Source organism: Saimiri boliviensis, chromosome X (assembly GCF_048565385.1).
Source record: "Saimiri boliviensis isolate mSaiBol1 chromosome X, mSaiBol1.pri, whole genome shotgun sequence".
In the NCBI taxonomy this organism is placed as follows: Eukaryota; Metazoa; Chordata; class Mammalia; order Primates; family Cebidae; genus Saimiri; species Saimiri boliviensis.
The window spans coordinates 119,823,480-119,847,906 of record NC_133470.1 but is presented as its reverse complement, the minus strand read 5'-3'; the positions used below and the strand labels follow the sequence as shown (position 1 = coordinate 119,847,906).

The following is a 24,427-nucleotide window of genomic DNA, read 5'->3' as shown; positions in this document are numbered from 1 at the left end:
AGGGAGGAAGGAAAGAAGGAGAAGGCAGGCAGGCATGTAAGCATGGGTGCAGTGGTATGAGGGAAGCTGAGGCAGGTGGATCACTTGAGCTCTGGAGACCGGTCTAGGCAACATGGTGAAACCCCGTCTCTACGAAAAATACAAAAATTAGCCAGGAATGGTGGTGCGCGCCTGTAATCTCTGCTACTCGGGAGGCTTAGGTAGGAGATTCACTAGAACGAAGGAAATGGAGGTTGCCGTCAGCCGAGACGGCACTACTGCACTCCAGCCTGGGAGACAGAGGGAGATTCCATCTCGAAAAGAAAAGAAAAGAAAAGAAAAGAAAGCGTATGGCATTGCAAGCCTGTGAATTATCGCTAGATGCTAAATTTGGGCTCGCTCCCGGAATTTGAGAGAAGTAAAGCACCCCTTCCCCCCTTAAGTCAAGAATATAAGGTTTTATTCTCCAAGAATGGCAACAACAAAGAAGAGAAATGGGTTCTAGGAACTGTGAGAGGCAAGGGTTGGAACACCACATACGCTAGAAACTCGTGGCCAACTGGATAGTGCTCTGGGTCGGGACTATATTTTTAGAAAGGGGGGATGGGGTGGGAGATGAGCAGGTCTTTTCTCTTTTTTTATTTTTTCTAGTGAGTCAAGCTCCTGATAGGAGATTCAGTGAGGGTTATACTCCAAGCTCCACCCCTTGGGCCTTAGCAACAGCGAAGGAAGAGGCTGCGATTGGAGGACCAGGTTAGCCCAAGATCCTGCCCCTTCCCGCGCCGTGTGGGGGCGGTACACGCGCGATAGTTCCGAGTGTGGACACCGAGGAGATGACTTCGCTTCAGAAGCGAACACTTTCTGAAAAAATGCCGGCAAAGCTTCCCAGTCGGAAAAAGGTTAACTTCCTAGATATGTCTCTAGGTATGTAGATCTCGGATTCCACTCCCCACTAGTTTGGGCTCGCTGGTCTTGAGCGCAAGACGTCGGCATAGCGCTGACTAGCAACGGCGGCGTCGGAGGAACACATCCATTTGAGGAGAGGCTTCCCCCTCAGGGCACCCCGCACCTCCCCCACCCTGAAAAACCTTGGAACTGCTTGGCCCCATCCCTCCTCTTCTCTCCTTCTTCTCACCTCCAGGCCTCTCCTTTCAAGTGGGGAACGCTGAGGGAGGCTGACAAAAAGCGTGTAGGGTGTAAGGATTGCTGAAAGGTGCAGGCGGGGAAAATATAAAGACCGCTATTTCCTTGTGTTTTACTCTCCGAAGAACTCATCTACTGGCCGCCTTCAAACCAAGTGCTCTTCTCAGTCCAAGCGGATGTCATAAATCACTAGATTGCAGGGCCAGGAGGAGCAAGCCTTAGGCTATTTTACTTGGGATCCCGGTTTGGGCGTGCCAAGAGCTGGTGGGTTGGTGTATCTGCTTTGTTGGCTGGTGGTTATTCGAAGGGGTGGTTGGTGCGTTTATTTGCTTGTTGGCTGGTGATTATTCGAAGGGGTGGTTGGTGTGTTTAATTGTTGGCTGGTGGTTATTTGGTCTGGATTGCCTTTCTTTGCTGGCTCTCTCTAGTCTCTAACCTCAGACCTCTACACGGAGAGTGGAGCCTTCAAAAAAAAAAAATAAACCCTTTGTCAAGGCCCCTAACCTCCTCCCTTCGCACCAAACCCAGAAAGAGTGGATTTTGCTTGGACCAGTTTCTCTGCTATCATCCATCTTAGAAATGGGGGAGGTAGGGACGGAAGAGACATTCCAAGCAAGAAGGGAAGTGAGAGTCAGCTGGGTGTGGTGGCTCACTCCTGTAATCCCAGCTATTTGGGAGGCCGAGGTGGCAGCTCACTTGAGACCGGGAGTTCGAGACCACCTGGCCAACATGGTGAAACCGCATCTTTACTAAAAGTACAAAAATTAGCTCGGCATGGTGGTGCGTGCCTATAGTCCCAGCTATGCGGGAGGCTGAGGCAGAAGAAGTGCTTCAATCTGGAGGTGGAGGCTGCAGTGAGTGGAGATCACGACACTGCACTCCAGCCTGGGTGCCAGAGTGAGACTCCATCTCAAAAAAAACAAAAACAAAAACAAAAAGGAATGAAACAAAGAGGGGCGCGGTGGCTCACACCTGTAATCCCAGGAGGAGGAGGTCAGGCTGGTCTTGAACTCCCGACCTCAAGTGATATGCCTCTCACATCTCAGCCTCCCACAGTGCTAGGATTACAGGCTTGAGCTACCGCGCCCAACCCAAACTTTCTTTATAGTGTCCTTTGAAGTCCCGAACTTTCAAATTTTGAAAAAATACAGTTTATCTGTTTTTTGCTGCTGTTCATGCTTTGCTGTCATATCTAGAAAATCATGAAGATATACTTTTGTTTTCTTCTGAGAGTTTTTTAGTTTTAACTCTTAAATTTACATCTTTGATCCATTTTGAGATATGGGGTGAGTTAAGAGCCAACTTCATTCTATTGCATTTTAGCATATAATTGTTCCAACACTACTTGTTAAAAAGACAAATTTTCCTCCCATTGAAAGTTCTTGATTTCAATTGCTTTCTTAATTTCAGTTTTGGATGGTTCATTGCTGGTATATATAAATAGAATTAATTTTTGCATATAGATCTTATATCCTGCAACCTTGTTGAACATGTTCATTAGCGCTATCTCCCTCCCTTTCTCTCTCTCTTTCTCTCTCTCTCTCTTTCTGTGTGTGTGTGTGTGTGTGTGTGTGTGTGTGTGTGTGTGTATCTTTAGGAATTTCTGCATGCAAGATCATGACATCTGAGAACAGAGATAGTTTTACTTTAATCTACTTGCCTTTTATTTCTTTTTCTTGACTAATTGCTCTGGATACAATTTCTAGCAAAAAGTTAATTAGATACGGTGAGATTGGACATCCTTGACTTGTTTCTGATCTTAAGGAGAAAACCGTTAATCATCATTTCACCTTTGGTTGGGTTTTTGTAGATACCCTTATGAGGTTGAGGAATTTACCTGCCTCTCACTTTACCTCTGAAGGGGAATGGCCATGAAAAGTAATTAAGTCTTTTTTGTTGTTGTTGTCTTTAAGGTGTTCTTAGCACTCTATTTCAAGATTGGTATCAACAGTCTTTCCTCTCCTAAGACATGGTCCCTGTTGATCCCATACTGCTACTTCCACCCACCCCAACTTCGTCACAATTTCTGAAATATTTTGTGGAATTAAAATAACTTTAAAAAAATAATATTTTGTCACTGGCCAGGGCTGGGACTAGGGTGAGGTAAATGAGGCACTTGGTTCTAGTATAAAGTTCAAGGAGTCACAAACAGTTTGTTAATAGGGATAATTAATATTTTAATGAAATACTTGAAAAATTAAATGGACAAACTGTAGCCATTTGTCTGGCCACCTGTTTTTGTAAATAAAGTTTTCTTGACCTAAGAACTAGAGTGAAGCAAGTGAAGGAGGGCTGTGCAAGTACAGAGTCTGATATGATCCTTTTTTTTTTTTACAATGGGGTCTCACTGTCACCCAGGCTAGAGCATAGTGGCACGATCACAGCTCACTGCACCCTTGACTTCCTGAGCTCAGGCAATCCTCCCACCTCAGCCTCCCAAGTAGCTGGATTACAGGTGTGTGCCACCATGTCCAGCTAATTTTTTGTATTTTTGTAGAGACGAGTTCTCACTATGTTGCCCGCATGGGTCTCGACTTCTTGGCTCCAGAGATCCACCCACCTTGACCTCCCAAAGTGCTAGCATTACAAGCCTGTGCCACCACGTCAGGCCTTTGAGCCTATCTTTTTAAAAAAAACGTTTGATATCTTGTTCATCATGGATTGGTTTTGCATTGATTTTCATTTTTGAAAATATTGTGAGGTCAGGCTCCGTGGCTCATGGCACTTTGGGAGGCCAAGGCAGATGGATCAACTGAAGTGAGGAGTTAGAGACCAGCCTGGCCAACATGGTGAAACCCCGTTGCTACTAAAACTACAAAAATTGGCTGGGCATGGCGGCGGGCCCAGGAGGCGGAGGTTGCAGTGAGCCGACATCGTGCCTGGGCAACAGAACTAGACGCAGTCTCGAAAAAAAAAAAAAAAAAAAAAAAAAAAGATAAAAAAATGAAAATATTGTGTTAAGATACTTTAATCTTGATTACTGAGCTTTGGGGGGCCTCCTTGAATTTTGTACGTGAAGTGAATTCCTCACTTACCTGCCTTGTCACTGTGACCTAGAAGGGAGAAAAACCCAGAACTGAAGGAAATTTATAGCACTGTGGTAAAATTTCATCTTCCTGCACTTTGTGTTGATTTCACTGATGTTTTGCAAATGTTAACAGAAAAGAAAAAGCAAAACTGCTAAATACCTAAAGCAATGGGTTTATCTCAAAATTCAGAGAAATAAGGGCCATAGTTGCAGAGTGGCCTGGTCCCAAAAATGTAGTAGTTGCGTGACCTTGTGCAAGTTGCTGTATCTCTTGAGGCCTGAGTTTCCTGATCTGAATAAAAACTACATCATAGAGTGGTTGAAGATTAAATGAGATAATATAGGTAATGTTCACAAAGTATGGTGCCTGATGTGGAAAAAGCTGAGTAAATATTTGCTATATTTGCCCCAGAAAGTGGGCCTAAATCCTCACTTTTGGGTAGCCAGCAATTTGGCAAGCTGGAGAAGTTACCTCAGGATTTTGAAGTTATCAAACTTCAGAGATGTGATAGACTTGAGAGAGATTAAAAACCATCCAGGCGACAGATGGTGTTTAAACAGCTCACGTCAGTTTCTGGGAGACTGAGGGAGATGGTAGTTTGGTGTAACTTGAATAATAGTGAAGTCAACGGACTTAGGAGGCACTTACATTTTAATAAATGGTTACAGCTGGAAGGATCCTGGAGCATCTGCTTTAGGAAGGATTGGTTTAGTTATTTGAAAGGCTAAAGAAAGATGTTGAGTTGCATATGGTAGATTAGTTGGACTGTGAGATCTCATAGTCATCGAGTTGTAAAAAATCAGGTCACTGCGTTATCCTTTTAAATGTTGGTTCTCTATATCCATATTTATACCTTTTTTAGACAGATGAGAATCCCAGTTTTGATCATGTCAGGAGGAACGGCAAAACTTTTGACTAGTTATCACAGGCTCTTGCAGTTTATTTGTTTATTTTATTTTTATTTATTGTTTTGAGATAGTGTCTCTGTCGCTGAGGCTGGAGTGCCGTGGCACAATCATGGCTCACTGAAGCCTGGACCTCCCAGGCTCAAGCGAACCTCCACCTTTGCACCAGAGTAGTTGGGACTCTAGGTGTGCGCCACCACACCCGTCTCATTTTTGTATTTTCTTTGGTAGAGATGGAGTTTTGTCATGTTGCCCAGGCTGGTCTCCAACTCCTGGGCTCGAGCTATCCTCTCACCTTGGCCTCCCAAAGTGCTGGGATTTTGTGAGCCACCGAGCCAGGCCAAGGGCCTTGTAGTTTGAAGGCAAGAAAAATACATCATAAACAGCAGCAAATACATGTTGCTTTCTATGATGTAATGAGAAAGCCATACTTTTTCCTGATGAATTTCCCCATGTTTTTCTCAGTGAAAATAATACTTTGTAACAATGCATATCTTTGATTTTAGGTAACTAAACATATGCTTTAGAAAGCAGTATTATATTGGATGCAAGGTTATTACTTCCATTGTAATAACATGCTAAAGTGGGAAAAGGCTCTATAGATTTATTTTTGTTTTTGTCATCAGTAAACATACCCAAAGGTATTTTTTGTACAAATAAAAAAAAATTAGAGTCTTTGTTTTTTTACAAATAAAATGCAAAAATAAGACCAAAATTCAAACTAGTAACAGTAAAACTTAATAGGAACTGCACTCCTCTGTTCATTGCGTTTACCTAAAAGAGACTGAGGCAAAAGTGCTGGAGTTAGAAAGAAAAGAAGTCTTTCTGCCTGCTAGATATATTGGACCATGAAGCCGCAAATATGGAATATCCACTCTGTATTCTGTGCTAGGCACTTAGTACACTGATAAATAAACAGTGGTCTCTTCTCAAGTACCTCATTATCTAGTTGGAGAGACAGCTAAGTAAGTATGTGCAATTATATATTGTTTTAAGTATTCTGGAAGTATGTATAGTCAGAATCTTTCAGAAATTGAGAGGAACTTAAGTCACTGACATTTTTTGAGGTTTCCAGTGTTTTAAATATTTTAAAAATGGCAAAACAAAAATTGTGGTGTATTTTACATGTTTATAAATATAAAATAGTGCCTCCAACCCACTGTAAAATAAAATGCAATATGCTTTTCACAAGAAAATTAATTACGTAATTTAAATAAAAGTGTAATTATTCATGTGGCCCCTCAAGCAGTGTGATCAATTTTAAACTGTTTGAGGAATACTGTCTTTCTACAGTCCTGACAATTTATTTCTGAGACTAAGTATATCAAGAATTTGAATTTAAGGCTCTTTGTTGAGGCCTGGATCAAATGGCTCTCCATGAGAGATTGGCTAAGTGTTCTCTAGGTGGATTCAGTGGAGAATATAATTACAGACAGCAGAATGAACAAACCCCATGTCTCTATAATGGTATATTCTGAGAACAACAGAAAAGGACATGAGACTCTGGAAAAATACTGTAGTATTAAGGACGCTTTCTTCATAACCTCATAGCCCGTGTTGGAAGGGCACTTAGACAGCTTACCCAGGTTCATAGGCATTTGCTTTCTCTTCCATATGAACAGACTGAGCAGCAATTTGATTTCATCTCTAAATCGTAGCTGGTGAGATCTACCCAATTCCATTACAATCCAACAAATCAAATGGTGGACTCTGGAATTACAAAGTCTAAGGATTAAAATAATATATGATTTCACTTTAAAAAAAAAAACCCTGCAACACATTCCAGGGTATGGATAATTAGATAACATTTTTAAAAATAAGTTTTAGACCAGACATGGTGGTTCACACCTGTAATCCAAGGAGATGTCAGCTATTTCAAAGAAAATCAGAATCAGATTTTTTTCTTATTATTTTAATTTTTTATTATTTATTTGTAATTTTTGTGGGTACATAGTAAATGTATATATTTATGGGGTACATGAGATGTTTTGATACAGGCATGCATGCAGTTGCAGTGTAAAATAAGCACATCGTGGAGACTAGGATATCCATCCTCTCAGGCATTCATCCTTTGAGTTCCAAACCATCCAATTACACTCCGTATTTAAAAATACATGGTTATTATTGACCGGAGTCGCCCCGTTGTGCAATCAAATAGTAGGCCTTATTCATTCTTTCTATTTTTATCTTATTGTACTGACTATATATTGAAAAGTTGTTGTAGTTATTATTTTTTATTGGTTCATCGTTTAGCCTTTCTACTTAGGATGAGAGTAGTTTATACACCACAGTTACAATGTTACAATATTTTGTGATTTTCTGTGTATTTACTGTTACCAGTGAGTTTTATACCTTCAGATGATTACTTATTACTCGTTAATGTCTTTACTTTCTGGCTGAAGCACTCTCTTTAAGATTTCTTGTAGGACACATCTGGTGTTGATGAAATCCCTCAGCTTTTGTTTGTCTGGGAAACTTGTTATTTCTCCTTCATGTTTGAAGGATATTTTCACTGGATATGCTATTTTAGGGTAAAGTCTTTCCCTTCAGGACTTTAAATATATCAACCCACTCTCTCCTGCCTGTAAGGTTTCCACTGAAGGGGCTGCTGCCAGACATATTAGAGCTCTGTTCTTCGTTAGTTGTTTCTTTTGCTGCTTTTAAAAAGGATCCTTTCTTTATCCTTGACCTTTGGGAGTTTGATTATTAAATGCCTTCAGGTGGTCTTCTTTGGGTTAAATCTGCTTGGTGCTCTATAACCTTCTTATACTTGGATATTGATATCTTCCTCTAGGTTTGAGAACTTTTTTTTTTTTTCTTTGAGACGGAGTCTGGCTCTGTAACCCAGGTTGGAGTGCAGTGGTGTGATCTCGGTTCACTGCAACCTCCACCTCCCAGATCCCAATTAAGCAATTCTCCTGCCTCAGCCTCCTGAGTAGCTGGGATTACAGGCATGCACCACCATGTCCAGCTAATTTTTATATTTTTAGTAGAGATGGGGTCTCACCATGTTGTTCAGGCTGGTCTTGAACTCCTGACCTCCTGATCCGCCTGCCTTGGGAACTTCTCTTTTATTATCCCTTTGAATAAACTTGCTTTGAAGCTCAGGCTGGAGTTTAGTGGCACCCTCGGCTAAGTGCAACCTCCGCCTTTTGGGTTGAAACAATTCTCCTACCTCAACCTCCCAAGTAGCTGGGACTCCAGGTGCACACCACCATGCCCGGCTAATTTTTGTGTTTTTAGTAGAGATGGGGTTTCACCATGTTGGCCAGACTGGTCTCAAACTCCTGATGTAAGTGATATACCAACCTCGGCCTCCCAAAGTGCTGGAATTACAGGCATGAGCTGCCACTCCCAGCCCCTTTGAGTAAACTTTCTGCCCTTATCTCTTTCTCGATATCCTCTTTAAAGCCAATAACTCTCAGATTTGCCCCTTTGAGGCTATCTTCTAGATCCTGTAGGTGTGTTTCATTGTTTTTTATTATTTTTTTCTTTTGTATCCTGACTGTATATTTTCAAATAGCCTTTCTTCAAGCTCACTAATTCTTTTGCTAGATTCATTCTGCTATTAAAGGACTCTGATGCATTCTTCAGTATGCCACTTTCATTTTTCCAGTTCCAGAATTTCTGCTTGACTCTTTCTAATTATTTCCATCTCTTTGTTAAATTTATCTGATAGAATTCTTAATTCCTTCTGTGTTTGCTTGAATTTATTTGAGTTTCCTCAACACAGCTATTTGGAATTCTCTGTCTGAAAGGTCACATATTTCTTATTTTTCCGAGACTTGTCCTTAGTGCCTTAGTTAGTTCATTTGGTGAGGTCATGTTTTCCTGGATATTGTTGATATTAGTAGATGTTCTTCAGAGTCTGGGCATTGAAGGGTTAGGTATTTATTGTAGCCTTCACTGTCTGGGCTTCTTTGTACTCATCCTTTTTGGGGAGGCTTTCCAGATATTTGAAAGGACTTCAGTGTTGTGGTCTAAGCAGTTTCTACTTTAGGGGATGTTGGAAATAGATGCTCAGTGCCGCAAAGAAAATCAGCACTGAGACAAAGGATCTTTCAGCAACGCAATTTTTACTTCCTGGACTGCAGGAAGGGTACCCTTGTTACCTATCATGCCACAAAAGTAAAACGAACAAAGGAAAACACACAGATCTATCCCTTATGCATTTGGGGTCATCCTTACTGCTGTGTTTGATCTCCCCTGGCTGCAGACAGACCTCACATTTAAACTAAAACCAGATTGACTAACAACTTAAAACTTTTTTAAACAGATAAAAGCAGTGGAGAGCTGGGATATACCTGTGAGCACGTCTAGCACAAATATTTTGGTTAAAGTACAAGGACATAGACTGTACTACATGCCTGTAAGCATGGCACGTTTAACAGCTACATAGGATAGGGCTTAACAAAGTTATTAGCACACTTATTCTTTAATAAGAAAGGAAACTTTAAGAAGGAAATTTTCTACTTCCCACAGGGGACATCCCAAGCCCAATAACGCTGTGATTCTTGCAGACTCATAGAGGTACTGCCTTGATGGTTTTGGACAGGATCTGGAAGAATTCTCTGGATCACCAGGCAGAGACTCTTGTTCTTTTCCCTTATTTTCTCCTAAACAGAGTGTCTCTGTTCTGAGCCACCTAAAGCTGGGGTGAAATGACACAAGCACCCCTGTGGCCGCCACCAATACGACTGTGTTGGATCAGACCCAAAGCCAGAACAGCTCTGGGTTTCACCCAAGGTCTGCTGCAAATACTCCTGGCTACTGCGTAGCTGATCAAGGCCCTGGAGCTCTACAATCAGGCACTGGCAAAACCATCCAAGCCTGTGTCCTTTCCTTCAGGGTGGCAAGGTCCTGCAAGCCTGAGGTGGGTCCAGAAGTGACATCTAGGACTCACGACCTAGAGTCAAAAACCTTAGAAGTCTACCTGTATGCCAAATTATTGTATTATGGCTGAACTGGCACTCAAACCACAGGATGCAGTCCTTGCCACTCTTCCCTTTCCAAAGGCAGAGGAGCCTCACCCCATAGACAGTCACCCTAGGCCAGGAAGAGTACTGCTGGACTACCATAGATGTTCCCTTAAGGCCCAGGAGCTCTTAAATCAGCTTGGGATTAATGCTGCCTGGTCTGAGACTCACCCTTCAGAGCAGTGAGCTCCCCTCAACTCAGGGCAGATCCAGAAGTGTTATCCAAGAGTCAAATCCTGGAATCAGGGATACCAGGAGTCCACTGGGTGCTCTACCCTTCTGTGACCATGCTGGTACCTGAAGCCAGCAGGTCTCAGAGGCTCGCCCAAGGCCCTCAACATAGTACTTGGGTATTGCTAATAGTTATTCAGGGCCCAAGGGCTTTTCGGTTAATAGTTGATGAATTCTGCCAGGACTGAGTCCTTTCCTTCAAGGCAGTCAGTTCCCTTCTGGCCTAGGGTGTGTCTAGAAATGAGGTCCAGGAGCTAGACCCTGAAACAGGAACCTCATAACTCTAACCAGTGCCCTATGCTGCTGTGGCTAAGCTTGTATCCAAGATGTAAGACAAAGTCCTCCCCCTCTTCTCTCTCTTCTCAAGTGGCAGAAAAAGGTCTCTTGTGGAGCTGTGAACTGTGCAGCCTGAGGTTAGGGGAGGGGTGATGCTATCACTCCCTTGGCTGCCCCAGCTGGTGTCTCAGTATGTCGTGTGCCCCCCCCTCCCCAGTCCACATTCTGTTGGCCAAGTTCAGCACTAAGGCTTGCCTAAGAGTTACAGTCCTTAAGGCCTAGACCAGGTGTTGCCAATCTTTTGGCTTCCCTGGGCCACACTGGAAGAATAATTGTCTTGGGCCACACATAAAATACACCAACAATAGCTGATGAGCTAAAAAAATAATTGCAAAAAGAATTTATGTTTTAAGAAAGTTTACAAATGTCTGTTGGGCTGCAGTCAAAACCATCCTAGGCTGTGTGCTGCCTGCAAGCCGCAGGTTAGAAAACTTGGCCTAGACTGCGTTTCAAGTTTACTTGGAGATCCAGAACACTGTAGCCCTTGGTGGAGAGGTTTGTGGGAACTCATGATGGGTGATTCTTCTCTGGCTGGGGGTGCTTTAAATGTTCCCTCCATGGGAAGGTGTCAGATGAGTTTAGTCCAGTTTTCCTTTCTGCTGTAACAGGACATCACTAAATTCAATGCCTCACAATTGCTGTGTTCTTCCATCCCCAGTTCCCAGAGATGCTCTTGGGAACACCATACCATTGCTGCCGGGAGCAGGGGACGGGTGGCAATGGCGATTCAGGACTGTTTTTTCTATCTCTTAAGTGCCTTTTTCAGTGATACAAAGTTAAAACCAATTACTATGGTTAGTCACCTGATTTTTGTTTTTTATGAAGGTGTTTTCCTGTGTAGATAGTTGTTAAATTTGTGTCCTGGTGTGGGGAGAGAGGGAACGATCGGTGGTCTTCTATTCCACCATCTTGCTCCCTATCCCAGAATCAGATATTTAGAGACCTAAGGCAGAACTAGTACTAAGCAAAATAATAAAGGAGTGGTTAATCTGTGTCACCCAACTGCCTCTTTTTTACCCTTTTCAGCTCCTCTTTAATTTTAGAATTTCCAGTTTTTTCCAAATACCTAGCCTGTGCTTTTTTCTTTTTCTCTCTTTTTTTTTCCCCCCTTCTTCCTGAGTGTAGCTTCCAGAAGCTCTGGGAGCTTGTGCTTGTTTTTTTGTTTGTTTGTTTGTTTGTTTGTTTGTTTTTTTGAGACGGAGTTTCGCTCTTGTTACCCAGGCTGGAGTGCAATGGCGCAATCTCGGCTCACCGCAACCTCCGCCTCCTGGATTCAAGCAATTCTCCTGCCTCAGCCTCCTGAGTAACTGGGATTACAGGCATGCGCCACCATGCCCAGCTAATTTTTTGTATTTTTAGTAGAGACGGGGTTTCACCATGTTGACCAGGATGGTCTCGATCTCTTGACCTCATGATCCACCCGCTTCGGCCTCCCAAAGTGCTGGGATTACAGGCTTGAGCCACCGCGCCCGGCCCGTGCTTATTTTTAAAGATGCCTTGACATAAGTAAAGTTTTATTCACTGATAGAACATCCCACCTGTAGACTCTTCCATTCTAGATGTTAGGAGAGATATTTTAGAGCAAGTTGGACCTGTTCCCCATTCTTTAAATTGTGCCATGTAAGTGCTCTCTGCCTGAGTACTTAAGTACGTGCCTGACTACAAAGTAAAGTCAGATTGCTTTCTCCTAATACAATAATCTAGGTTCCTCACTTCTGTGGTGTCTCCTATGAACTTCCATCACCACTTTCTTACTTTTGTCACTTCCTTTTTCTTTGTTAGTTTTTGATAAAATGCAAGTAACTAATTGTCTGTCACACTTAGATAGACATTTAATGGTCTATCACTTTACATTTAATTGCTGATTTGCATTTACTTAGCTGAGAACTGTGCTATAATGACTCTATTGCTCTGTATTTCTGTGACCCTGAAATAACATTTAGTAAAATCATTTATTTAGACTATCTCCACCACCCCCAGCTATTGCACTGTGGAAGTATTTTGCTTTTGAATAAATGAAGTTACCATAAATCCAACAGGAATTTTTCTTTCTTGTTCCAGCAAACCCTAAAATGTCTGTATTGTTTGACCTTTGTTACAGTTTAACAGATTCATTATTATTATATTATCTTGTTTTAGGGCTATCAGTTTTTTCGTATTCAACAATATAAGCTAGGATATAGATTATTCACTTGAGACGTTGTAATTTGGCTTTTGCCATTTTATTCCTTTTTTATGTATTTTCTAATACAGATGACATTGTAATCTGTAAAAAGTTTAAAAAGACAAATGCTGAAATAGAAAAAAGTGAAAGACAGATTCATAGTAAAAAGGATTCGCCTTCAAGACAGCAATCAAATGATCATGGACATCGCCATCAGAAAGGTAAAGTATGCTAAAAATAGTCACGCATGGTAAAAAGAGTTTGAAATATTTGTGAATAACTAGGTAAGCAAAACCAAGAATTCACAATACTGTTCTAAAGTTACATTATGTTGCTTGTTTTATTTTTTCTAGGCGTGGACCCATACAGGGTTGGTGCCATGCCATATGAATAAAAATTTATTTTAATGTATATGAATTACTTCCCTAATGGAGAATGGGATAAGAAAATTAGCCATATGAGCTGAGAGATATTTTGTCCTTGCTTACAAGCCTCGGTTGGTTGGTCCAGTTCTACTTTTAGGAGGCAGTACAGGAGGGTTAAGAGCATAGTCAAGAATCTGAACACTATGGCATCCACATTTTGAAAATACAAATGTTGTAGGACAAGAAGAGTAGGGTAGAACATGACAGATGTTCTCTGTATTCCTAACCTCACTGGTAAGTGCAGTACTGTATGTGTTTTTTTTAAATGAATATGCTACAGATTGCCATAATACAAGAAGTCTTTTCAACAATTAAAGGTCTTCATAGTCTAGTCAACAGATTGGAACCATTTTGACATTGTAATTACTTTAAGCCCCTAACGGTTGCCTATGCAGCTTCGTTTAAGTTCTTGTGTAAATCTTCAGTGGCTCAGCATGTTCTGAAAAAAGAAGCAATGGTAGTTATAATAGGGGCAGAGCAGCCAAGAAGGGTGACATGGCCCATTCTTATGTGCCTAACCAGTCATTGCAAAATTGATCTTCTTTGTGAGCCTTTTGGAGATCTATATTATTTGATGGTTTCTTAAACTGCCTTTATACCCAAACAAAGCAGACACTTTCTCTGTATCTCTCCTTTTTCGATTGGAGTATTCTTTCAATTAATTTCAGATAGTATGTCCCAACTTTGGTGGCATATGAAACCAAAATTGAGATATTATATACGGAGACTATCCTATTAAGGTATGTAAATTGAAATAGTATGGCAAAGACTTATAGAATTCAGTGAGACTCCCAGATGATATCAAAGTAATGAAATATCAAAAGTTTTGCAAAATCCAGTGCATAGCTTTTTTAAAAAAATGAGATCAGAGATGATACTTCTGAAAGATACGTTGAATTTACTACTTGAAAGTACAGAAAATGCTTATTTTTCAAAGGCTACTCAGGATTCAGAAGCAACTCTGAGGAAGGAAATCATGATAAACAACCATCCCAAGAACCTTCTGGATTGAAGTCTGGACAACACCCTTTAAATAGGCAGCCTTTATTTGAGCAGGTAAGTAAAAACCAAGAATTAACCAATATAAAAAGTCCTATATTTAATATATTTTTTAATATTAATGATTTACTTTAAACTCTATTGAAAGCAGGGATTGTTTCTTGGTATTCCTCCAGGATGCCTTGAACATAATTTAAATTCAATGTTTGGTAGTTGATTTTTCCCCTGCAACTATTTTTTTATGATTTTATTATTATTATTATTGTACTTTAGGTTCTGGGGTACATGTGCAGATCCTGCAGGATTGTTGCATAGGTACACACATGGCATTGTGGTGTGCTGCCTCCATCCCCGCCGTCACCTACATCTGGCATTTCTCCCATGTTATCCCTCCCTGACCTCCCCACCCCCTTGCTGTCCCTCCCTTGGCCACCATCCAACAGACCCCAGTGTGTGATGCTCCCCTTCCGGGGTCCATGTGTTCTCATTGTTCAACACCCGCCTATGAGTGAGAACATGCAGTGTGTGATTTTCTGTTCTTGTGTCAGTTTGCTGAGAATTATGCTTTCCAGATTCATCCATGTCCCTACAAAGGACACAAACTCATCATTTTTTATGGCTGCATAGTATTCCATGGTGTATATGTGCCACATTCTCATTGTCCAGTATATCATCAATGGGCATTTGGGTTTGTTCCAGGTCTTTGCTATTGTAAACAGTGCTGCTGTGAACATACTTGTACATTTTTTTTATAATAGAATGATGTATAATCGTTTGGGTATATACCCAGTAATGGGATTGCTGGGTCAAATGGAATTTCTATTTCTGTATCCTTGAAGAAGTGCCACACTGTCTTCCACAATGGTTGAACTAGTTTATACTCCCACCAACAGTGTAAAAGTGTTCCTATTTCTCCACATCCTCTCCAGCATTTGTTGTCTCCAGATTTTTTAATGATCGCCATTCTAACTGGAATGAGGTGGCATCTCAATGTGGTTTTGATTTACATTTCTCTAATAATTAATGATGATGAACATTTTTTCATGTTTGTTGGCCTCATACATATCTTCTTTTGAAAAGTGTCTGTTCATATCCTTTGCCCACTTTTGGATGGGGTTATGTGTTTTTTTCTTGTAAATCTGTTATAGTTCTTTGTAGATTCTGGATATTAGCCCTTTGACAGGTGGGTAGATTGCCAAATTTTTTTCCCATTCTGTTGGTTGCCGGTTCACTCTAATGATTGTTTCTTTTGCTGTACAGAAGCTTTGGAGTTTAATTAGGTCCCCTTTATCTATTTTGGATTCCATTGCCAATGCTTTTGGTGTTTTAGTCATGAAGTCCTTGCCTATGCCTATGTCCTGAATGGTATTGCCTAGGTTTTCTTCTAGGGTTTTTATGCTGTTATGTCTTATGTTTAAGTCTTTAATCCATCTGGAGTTAATTTTAGTGTAAGGTGTCAGGAAGGGGTGCAGTTTCTGCTTCCTGCACACTGCTAGCCAGTTTTCCCAATACTATTTATTAAACAGGGAATCCTTTCCCTATTGCTTGTTTTTGTCAGGTTTGTCAAAGATCAGATAGTTGTAGATGTATGGCATTGCTTCCAGGGCCTCTGTTCTGTTCCATTGGTCTATATCTCTGTTTTGGTACCAGTACCATGCTGTTTTGATTACTGTAGCCTTGTAGTATAGTTTGAAATCAGGTAGTGTGATGCCTCTGGCTTTGTTCTTTTTGCTTAGGATTATCTTGGCTATGCTGACTCTCTTTTGGTTCCATATGAAGTTTAAGGTGTTGTTTTCCAGTTATGTGAAGAAGGTCATTGGTAGCTTGATGGAGATAGCATTGAATCTATAAATTACTTTGGGCAGTATGGCCATTTTCATGATATTGATTCTTCCCAACCATGAGCATGGAATGTTTCTCCATCTATTTGTGTCCTCTCTTATTTTGTTGAGCAATGGTTTGTAGTTCTTGAAGAGGTCCTTTACATCCTTTGTTAGTTGTATTCCTAAGTATTTTATTCTCTTTGTAGCAATTGTGAATGGGAGTTCGCTCATGATTTGGCTCTCTGTTAGTCTTTTATTGGTGTATAGAAATGCTTGTGGTTTCTGCTCATTGATTTTGTATCCTGAGACTTTGCTGAAGTTGCTTATCCGTTTAAGGAGATTTGGGGCTGAGATGATGGGGTCTTCTAAATATACAATCATGCCATCTGCAAATAGAGACAATTTGACTTCCTCTTTTCCTAATTGAATACCCTTTATTTTTTTTTTTCTTGCCTAATTGCTCTGGCTAGAACTTCCAATACTATATTGAATAGGTGATGAGAGAGGGCATGCTTGTCTACTGCTGGATTTCAAAGGGAATGCTTCCAGTTTTTCCCCATTCAGTATGATATTGGCTGTAGGTTTGTGGCAAACAGCTTTTATTGTTTTGAGATCTGTTCTTTCAATACCTAGTTTATTGATAGTTTTTAGCATAAAGGACTGTTGAATTTTGTCAAAGGCCATCTCTGCATCTATTGAGGTAATCATGTGGTTTTGGTCTTTGGTTCTGTTTATGTGGTGGATTACAGTTATAGACTTGGGTGTTTTGAACCAGCCTTGCATCCCTGGAATGAAGCCTACTTGATAGTGATGGATAAGCTTTTTGATGTGCTGTTGCAATTGGTTTGCCAGTATTTTATTGAAGATTTTTGCATCTATGTTCATCATGGATATGGGCCTGAAGTTGTTTGTTGTTGTTGAGTCTCTGCAGGGTTTTGGTATCAAGATGATTTTGGTCTCATAAAATGATTTGGAAAAGATTCCCTCTTTTTGTATTGTTTGAAATAGTTTCTGAAGGAATAGTACCAGCTCCTCTCTGTGTGTCTGGTATAATTCAGCTGTGAAACCATCTGGACCTGGACTTCTTTTGGTTGGTAGGCTCTTAATTGCTGCCTCAACTTCAGCCCTTGTTATTGGTCTATTCAAGATATCAACTTCTTCCTGGTTTAGGCTTGGGAGGGTGCGAGTGTCCAGGAATTTATCCATTTCTTTCAGATTTACTGGTTTATGTGCATAGAGTTGTTTGTAGTAATCTCTGATGGTAGTTTACATTTCTGTGGAATCAGTGGTGATATCTCCTTTATCATTTTTTATTGCATCTATTTGATTCTTCTCCCTTTACACTTTTATTAATCTGGCTAGCAGTCTGTCTATTTTGTTGATCTTTTAGAAAAACCAGCTCCTGGATTTATTGATTTTTTGAAGGGTTTTTTGTGTCTCTACCTCCTTCAGTTCTGCTCTGATCTTAGTTATTTCTTGTCTTCTGCTAGGTTTTGAGTTTTTTTGATCTTGCTCCTCTAGCTCTTTGAATTTTGACAATAGAGTGGTGATTTTAGATCTTTCCTTGCTTCTCGTGTGGGCATTTATTGCTATAAATTTCCCCCTGGACACTGCTTTAAATATGTCCCAGAGATTCTGGTACGTTGTGTCTTCATTCTCACTGGTTTCAAAGAACATCTTTATTTCTGCCTTCATTTCATAGTTTATCCAGTTGGCATTCAGGAGCCAGTTGTTCAGTTTCCATGAAGCTGTGTGGTTCTGATCTAGTTTCTTAATTCTGAGTTCTAATTTGATTGCCCTTTGGTCTGAGAGACTGTTTGTTATGATTTCCATTTTTTTGCATTTGCTGAGGAGTGATTTACTTCCAATTATGGGGTCATTTTTAGAGTAGATGCTAGGCAGTGCTGAGAAGAATGTATGTTCTGTGGATTTAGGGTGGAGATTTCTGTAAATGTCTATTAGATCTGCTTGGTCCGGGTCTGAGTTCAAGTCCTGGATATCCTTGTTAATTTTCTGTCTCGTCGATCTGTCTAATATTGACAGTGGAGTGTTAAAGTCTCCCACTATTATTGTGTGGGAGTTTAAGTCTCTTTGTAGGTTGTTAAGAACTTGTTTTATGTACCTGGGTGCTCCTGTATTGGGTGTGTATATATTTAGAATCATTACCTCTTCTTGATGCTTTGATCCTTTTACCATTATGTGGTGCCCTTCTTTGTCTCTTTTGATCTTTATTGGTTTAAAGTCCATTTTATCAGAGTCTAGGATTGCCACTCCTGCTTTTTTTTTTGCACTCCATTTGCTTGATAAATCTTCCTCCAGCCCTTTTTTTTCAGCCTCTATGTGTTCTTGCAAGTGAGATGTGTTTCCTCAATATAGCACACTGATGGGTCTAGGCTTTTTATCCAATTTGCCAGTCTGTCTTTTGATTGGGGCATTTAGCCCATTTATATTGAAGGTTAATATTGTTACATGTGAATTTGATCCTGCCATTTTGATGCTAGCTGGGCTTTGCCTGTTAGTTGACACATTTTTTTTCATTGTGTCGATGGTCTTTACCATTTGGTATGTTTTTGGAGTGGCTGGTACTGGTTATTCCTTTCCTTATTTAGTGCTTCTTTCAGGAGCTCTTATAAGGTAGGACTGGTGGTGATGAAATCTCTCAGCAATTGCTTGTCCATAAAGGATTTTCTTTCTTCTTCACTTATGAAGCTTAGTTTGGCTGGATATGAAAATCTAGGTTGAAAGTTGTTTTCTTTAAGGATGTCGAATATTGGCCCCCACTCTCTTCTGGCTTGTAGGGTTTCTGCCAAGAGATCCACTGTGAGTCTGGTGGGCTTCCCTTATGTGGGTAACCCAACCTTTCTCTCTGGCTGCCCTTAGCATTTTTTCCTTCATTTCAACCCTGGTGAATCTGGTTATTATGTGCCTTGGGGTTGCTCTTCTTGAGGAATATCTTTGTGGTGCTCTCTGTATTTCCTGGACTTGAATGGTGGCCTGGCCTGCTGGGTTGGGGAAGTTGTCCTGGATAATATCCCGAAGAGTGTTTTCCAGCTTAGATTCATTCTCTCTGTTACATTCAGATACACCTATCAAACGTAGATTAGGTCTTTTGACATAATCCCATATTTCTTGGAGGCTTTGTTCATTTCTTTTCACTCTTTTTTTCTCTATTCTTGCCTTCCCATTTTATTTCATTGAGTTGATCTTCAATCTCTGATATCCTTTATTCTGCTTGGTCGATTCAGCTACTGAAACTTGTGTATGCTTCGCGAAGTTCTCATGCTGTGTTTTTCAGCTCTATCAATGCGTTTATATTTTTCTCTAAGCTGTTTATTTTAGCCTTTTTTTAGGTTCTTAGTTTCTTTGCATTGGGTTAGCACATGTTCTTTTAGCTCAGATAAGTTTGTTATTACCCACCTTCTGAAGCGTGTTTCTGTCAATTCATCAGATTCATTCTCCATCCATCTTTGATCCCTAGTTGGTAAGGAGTTGTGATCCTTTGGAGGAGGAGAGGCATTATGGTTTTTGGTGTTTTCATCCTTTTTGCACTGGTTTCTTCCCATCTTAATGGCTTTATCTACCTGTGGTCTTTGTAGTTGGTAACTTTCGGATGGGGTCTCTGCTTGTTGATGATGAAGTTATTTCTTTCTGTTTCTTAGTTTTCCTTCTAATAGTCAGGCCCCTCTGCTGCAGGACTGCTGGAGGTCCACTCTAGACCCTGCCTGCCTGAGGATCACCCGTGGAGGCTGCAGAACAGTAAGGGTTGCTGCCGGTTTCTTCTTCTGTTATCTTCATCCAAGAAAGATACTGGTCAGATGACGGCCTGACCTCTCCTTTATGAGGTGTCTCTTTGGGTATATGGGGGTCAGGGAGCTGCTTGAGTAGACAGTCTATCCCTTATAAGTGCTCAAGTGCTGTGCTGGGAGCACCGTTGTTCCATGCAGAGCTGCTGGGTAGGTACTTTTAAGTCTGCTGCAGCGGAACTCATAACTGCCTCTTTTCCCAGGTGCCCTGTCCTAGGAAGGTCAGCTTTATTTATAAGTTCCTGTTGTGCTGCTGCCTTTTCTCATAGATGCCCTGCCATGCGTGGAGTAGTCTAGTCACAGTCTGCCAGCAGAGGTTATTGGTTATTGTCATTCAGCCTTTGTAATCATTTTTATTTGTCCTCATACAGAGGCTTTGAGCTTAAGTTATAATATAAAAACAGTTTCACTATCTTTGTGAATGAGCTGCAAAAGCCAGAAGTCAGATTATATCAGATACGAAATATACTCTTGGAAGCAACAGGTGGCACAGACTATACCTATACAAATCCATTTCCTCTAAACACATATAGGTGAGCCAGTCACTAGACAGGAATTTGAGAGGTGCTCAGATCCAGATTCATAAGCTAACATTGGTGATAATGTTTCAGCCTGGCTTGTAAACTGATTCTTATTAAGGTGTTATGTAGTCATTTGGCAAAAATGGTGGTTCTGGGAGCTTTAATCATTTTTGCCAAATTATGTAAATGCAAATCTTTATTTATTTGCTTGTTCATTTATTTATTTTGGAGAAAAATATGTTGCATTTTCAAGTATTTAAAGGATTATTTTAAATTGTGCAAATGATGATTCAATGCCTACACTATGCAGGCACTATAATACCAGAACAGCCAGTTTCAAATAGTCTGTATGATGGTGGAAGAGAAATATAAGAAAGAAATGTAATGCCAGACAGGATGCAGTATGTGCATTATAGGGCACAAGTTATATATTATGGGGATGTAGTAATTCATTCTGATTGGGGTACTTGAGAAATTTTGATGGAAAAGATGGCATATATCTATGCCTTGTAGGATGAGGAGGTTTTTTGATAAAGTTTGGAAAGAAGAACATGAGCTTCCTTCTGAGACAGTCTAAGATGCATAAATAAACTGAGAATAAATACTAAACAGTATTTTCAGATTGAAAGTATCCTTGTCCTTTTGTTTGGTTTTGTTGTTGAGACAGGGTCTCATTCTGTTGCCCAAGCTGGAATTCAGTGGTGTGATCTTGGCTCACTTTCCCTTCTACCTCCTGGGATCAAGCAATCCTCCCACTTCAGTCTCCCAAGTAGCTGGGACTGCAGGCACATGCCACCATGCCCTCCTAATGTTTTTTCTTTTCTGTAGTGCCACCATGCCTTGCTAATTTTTTTTTTTCTTTTCTGTGCAGCAGGAGGTCTCACTATGTTGCCCAGGCTGGGAAAGCATCCTTCTATTATTCATATTTTTGAAACTTTTGAGACTATCATAGCCGAACTCACTAGAAAGAAAAAATATCCTGCAATGAAGAAAAGTATTAAAATTTAAGCATAATTATTTTACCAATAAATTGAATAATTCGTTTTCAACAATAGTTTACAATTCTAATATGTTATTTTGTACTTAGCAAGATTTAGTCTTATTATCAGTGAAACACAGCTGTGTTTATTCAACACAACCTTTTGATAGAAGGTTTCACTTGTTTATAAGGAAAGAAACTAATGTGCATTTTGTTTTTTAAAGGTAGGAAATATATAGTACACAAGTTGATTAAAATGTTTCTTATATAAACATTCATAAAAGGGACTGCAAGTTCCTTTGGGAAGGTACTTGGATACATATGGGTCTTTAGAAGATGGAGCTCAATTCTATCTTTCCTACCAACCCACTGTGTTCCCAACACCGGTCACTTAGAAAAGACAAAAGATACATGTGCATTTCACCCAATCTCCTTATTTAGGTTTTTCAGTATAAAAGCTGGAGACCTATAGCTTTATGTTTTAGCAAAACAACTATTTTTTTTCAAATTTTTTATTTTAAATCAAGTTTTCTATACATAATATTCTTGTGCTGGTACCTCCCCTGCTGTTTAGCAGTTGCTTCCAGCTTCTGGTAGTTTTAAACTAGAAAGTCATAATGCCAAATCTAGGGCATGTTGTGTTTGTCAGGCAACATTTACTAGTACAAAGCTTGATTTCTCAGCATAGTCCATATGATTCTATCAACTTACATTTATGTAGCATCAGAGTTTCATCAAAGGTTTCATTATTTCCATTTGGCTGATTCATTCCACTGTCTTTTTGGCTTAAAAATTGGGGGGGAAAAAGCCGGGTGTGGTGGCTCACACCTGTAATCCCTGCATTTTGGGAGGCCAAGGTGGGTGGATCATGAGGTCAAGAGATTGAGACCATCCTGGCCAACATGGTGAAACCCTGTCTCTACTAAAATACAAAAATTAGCTGGGGTGGCACATGGCCTGTAGCCCCAGCTACTCGGGAGGCTGAGGCAGGAGAATTGCTTGAACCCAGGAGGCAGAGGTTGCAGTGAGCCGAGATCGTGCCACTGCACTCCGGCCTGGCGCCTGGTGACAGAGTGAGACTCTGTCTCAAAAAAGAAAAAATTGGAAAAAGAAGTAGAAAGGCTGTATTATTACCAGGCTAATTTACTTGAATAGTATTAAGCCAACCTTCTGCTTCCCTTACAGCTTCCTTTCCCCTCACTTACTTCATCTTTCTCTCTAGAATTAAGTATTAATTTATAATGAAAAGACAGTTTCTTTTTAATGATCATTGAGTAGGCAAAAAGTAAACAATATGATTTTGAACACTTTCCTTTTGATCTTAAGGACTTATACTACAAAATAGTCTATCTTTCCTCAACTAAAAAGTCACAGAATCTGTTATTTCTTTAGTAAAACATAGATCCAGAAATTGGTAGGTAGAACATGACATTAGAGTATAGTCAAACTCACAAAGTAACTAACTTTCCATATTTTTTATTTTATTGAAGTTTTAGTTGCATAGCATTTTTGTGCCAGTGACATGATACAAAGGAGCTATTCTGTAAGTTATTTCTAAAACTTGGTTGATAAATAAAAGTTGGCACAGTGGAATTCTAAAAGAAATAGTTGCCCATAAAAATGGTCTTGAGAATATATTATTATGACTAAATCAAATCATGGAGTATATATTTCATTTGTTTTGCATAATTGGTATTCTTTTCAGGAGAAGTACGATGACAATTATAAGGCCCATGCAGAGAAGAATCAAGGCCAGTCAGAGGGGAACCTGCATCAATCAGAAGGAAATCTGGACAAATCAGAAGGATCTCAGGGCCAACAAGAAGAAAATCATCATTCTGAGCAATCCCGATACCACTTAAAGAGATCTCATTGTCAATCAGAGAAATCTCAAGGGCAACTAAAGAGATCTCATAGCCAATCTGGGAGATCTCATGGCCAATCTAAGAGATCTCATGGTCATACAGAGAGATCTCATAGCCACTCAGAGAGATCTCGTGGCCAATTAGAGAGATCTCATGGTCACTCAGAGAGATCTCATGGTCACTTGAAGAGATCTCATAGCCACTCAGAGAGATTTCATGGTCACTCAGAGAGATCTCATGGCCAATCAGAGAGATCTCATGGTCACTCAGAGAGATTTCATGGTCACCCAGAGAGATCTCATTGTCACTCAGAGAGATCTCATAGACACTCAGAGAGATCTCATAGACACTCAGAGAGATCTCATGGTCACTCACAGAGATTTTATGGTTACTCAAAGAGAGCTAATAGCCACTCAGAGAGATCTCGTGGCCAATTAGAAAGATCTCATGGTCACTCAGAGAGATCTCATGGTCACTTGAAGAGATCTCATAGCCACTCAGAGAGATTTCATGGTCACTCAGAGAGATCTCATGGCCAATCAGAGAGATCTAATGGTCACTCAAAGAGATATCATAGCCACTCAGAGAAATCTTGTGACCAATCAAAAAGATCTCATAGTCACTCAGAGAGATCTCATGGCCAATCAGAGAGATCTCATGGTTACTCAAAGAGATCTAGCCACTCAGAGAGATCTCATGGCCAATCAGAGAGATCTCATGGTCACTCAAAGAGATTTCATAGCCACTCAGAGAGACCTCATGGTCACTCAGAGAGATCTCATAGTCACTGAGAGAGATCTCGTGGCCAATCAGAGAGATCTCATAGTTGCTCAAAGATATCTCATATCCACTCAGAGAGACCTCATGGTCACTCAGAGTGATCTCGCAGTCACTAAGAGAGCTCTCATAGTCGCTCAAAGATATCTTACAGCCACTCAGAGAGATTTTGTGCTTGTTTACTCAGGGAGATCTCGTAGCCCCTCAGAAGAATCTTGTGATCAATCAGAGAAATCTCATGGTTGCTCAGAGAGATCTCATAGCCACTCAGAGAGATCCCGTGGTCTCTCAGAGAGATCTCATGGTCACTCAGAAAGATCTCGTAGCTACTCACAGAGCTCTCATAGCCACTCAGAGAGATCTCGTAGCCACTCAGAGATCTCATAGTCACCTTAGAGAGATCTCATGGCCACCCAGAGAAATTTCATGGTCACCCAAATCTCATGGCCACTCAGGGAGATCTCATGGTTAA

The 24,427-nt window shown here is 40.4% G+C and overlaps 1 protein-coding gene across 1 annotated transcript; it reads left to right on the top strand.

Annotated features, from left to right (window-relative positions):
* The first annotated feature begins 812 nt into the window (after positions 1–812).
* Positions 813–24,427, top strand: LUZP4 (leucine zipper protein 4). The gene is made up of 6 exons (XM_039464126.2): positions 813–903; positions 12,853–12,984; positions 14,126–14,244; positions 23,019–23,397; positions 23,831–23,991; positions 24,407–24,427. The coding sequence occupies exons 1-6, from the start codon at positions 813–815 to the stop codon at positions 24,425–24,427; spliced, it is 903 nt and encodes a 300-aa protein (XP_039320060.1).

Bases quoted from the DNA above. Each gene is read 5' to 3' on its own strand.
- LUZP4 (XM_039464126.2), top strand. From the start codon at position 813: ATGACTTCGCTTCAGAAGCGAACACTTTCTGAAAAAATGCCGGCAAAG. The intron at 12,985-14,125 runs GTAAAGTATGCT...TATTTTTCAAAG, and splicing joins TGGACATCGCCATCAGAAAG to GCTACTCAGGATTCAGAAGC. The intron at 23,992-24,406 runs AGAGATCTCATA...TCTCATGGCCAC, and splicing joins GAGATCTCGTGGCCAATCAG to TCAGGGAGATCTCATGGTTA.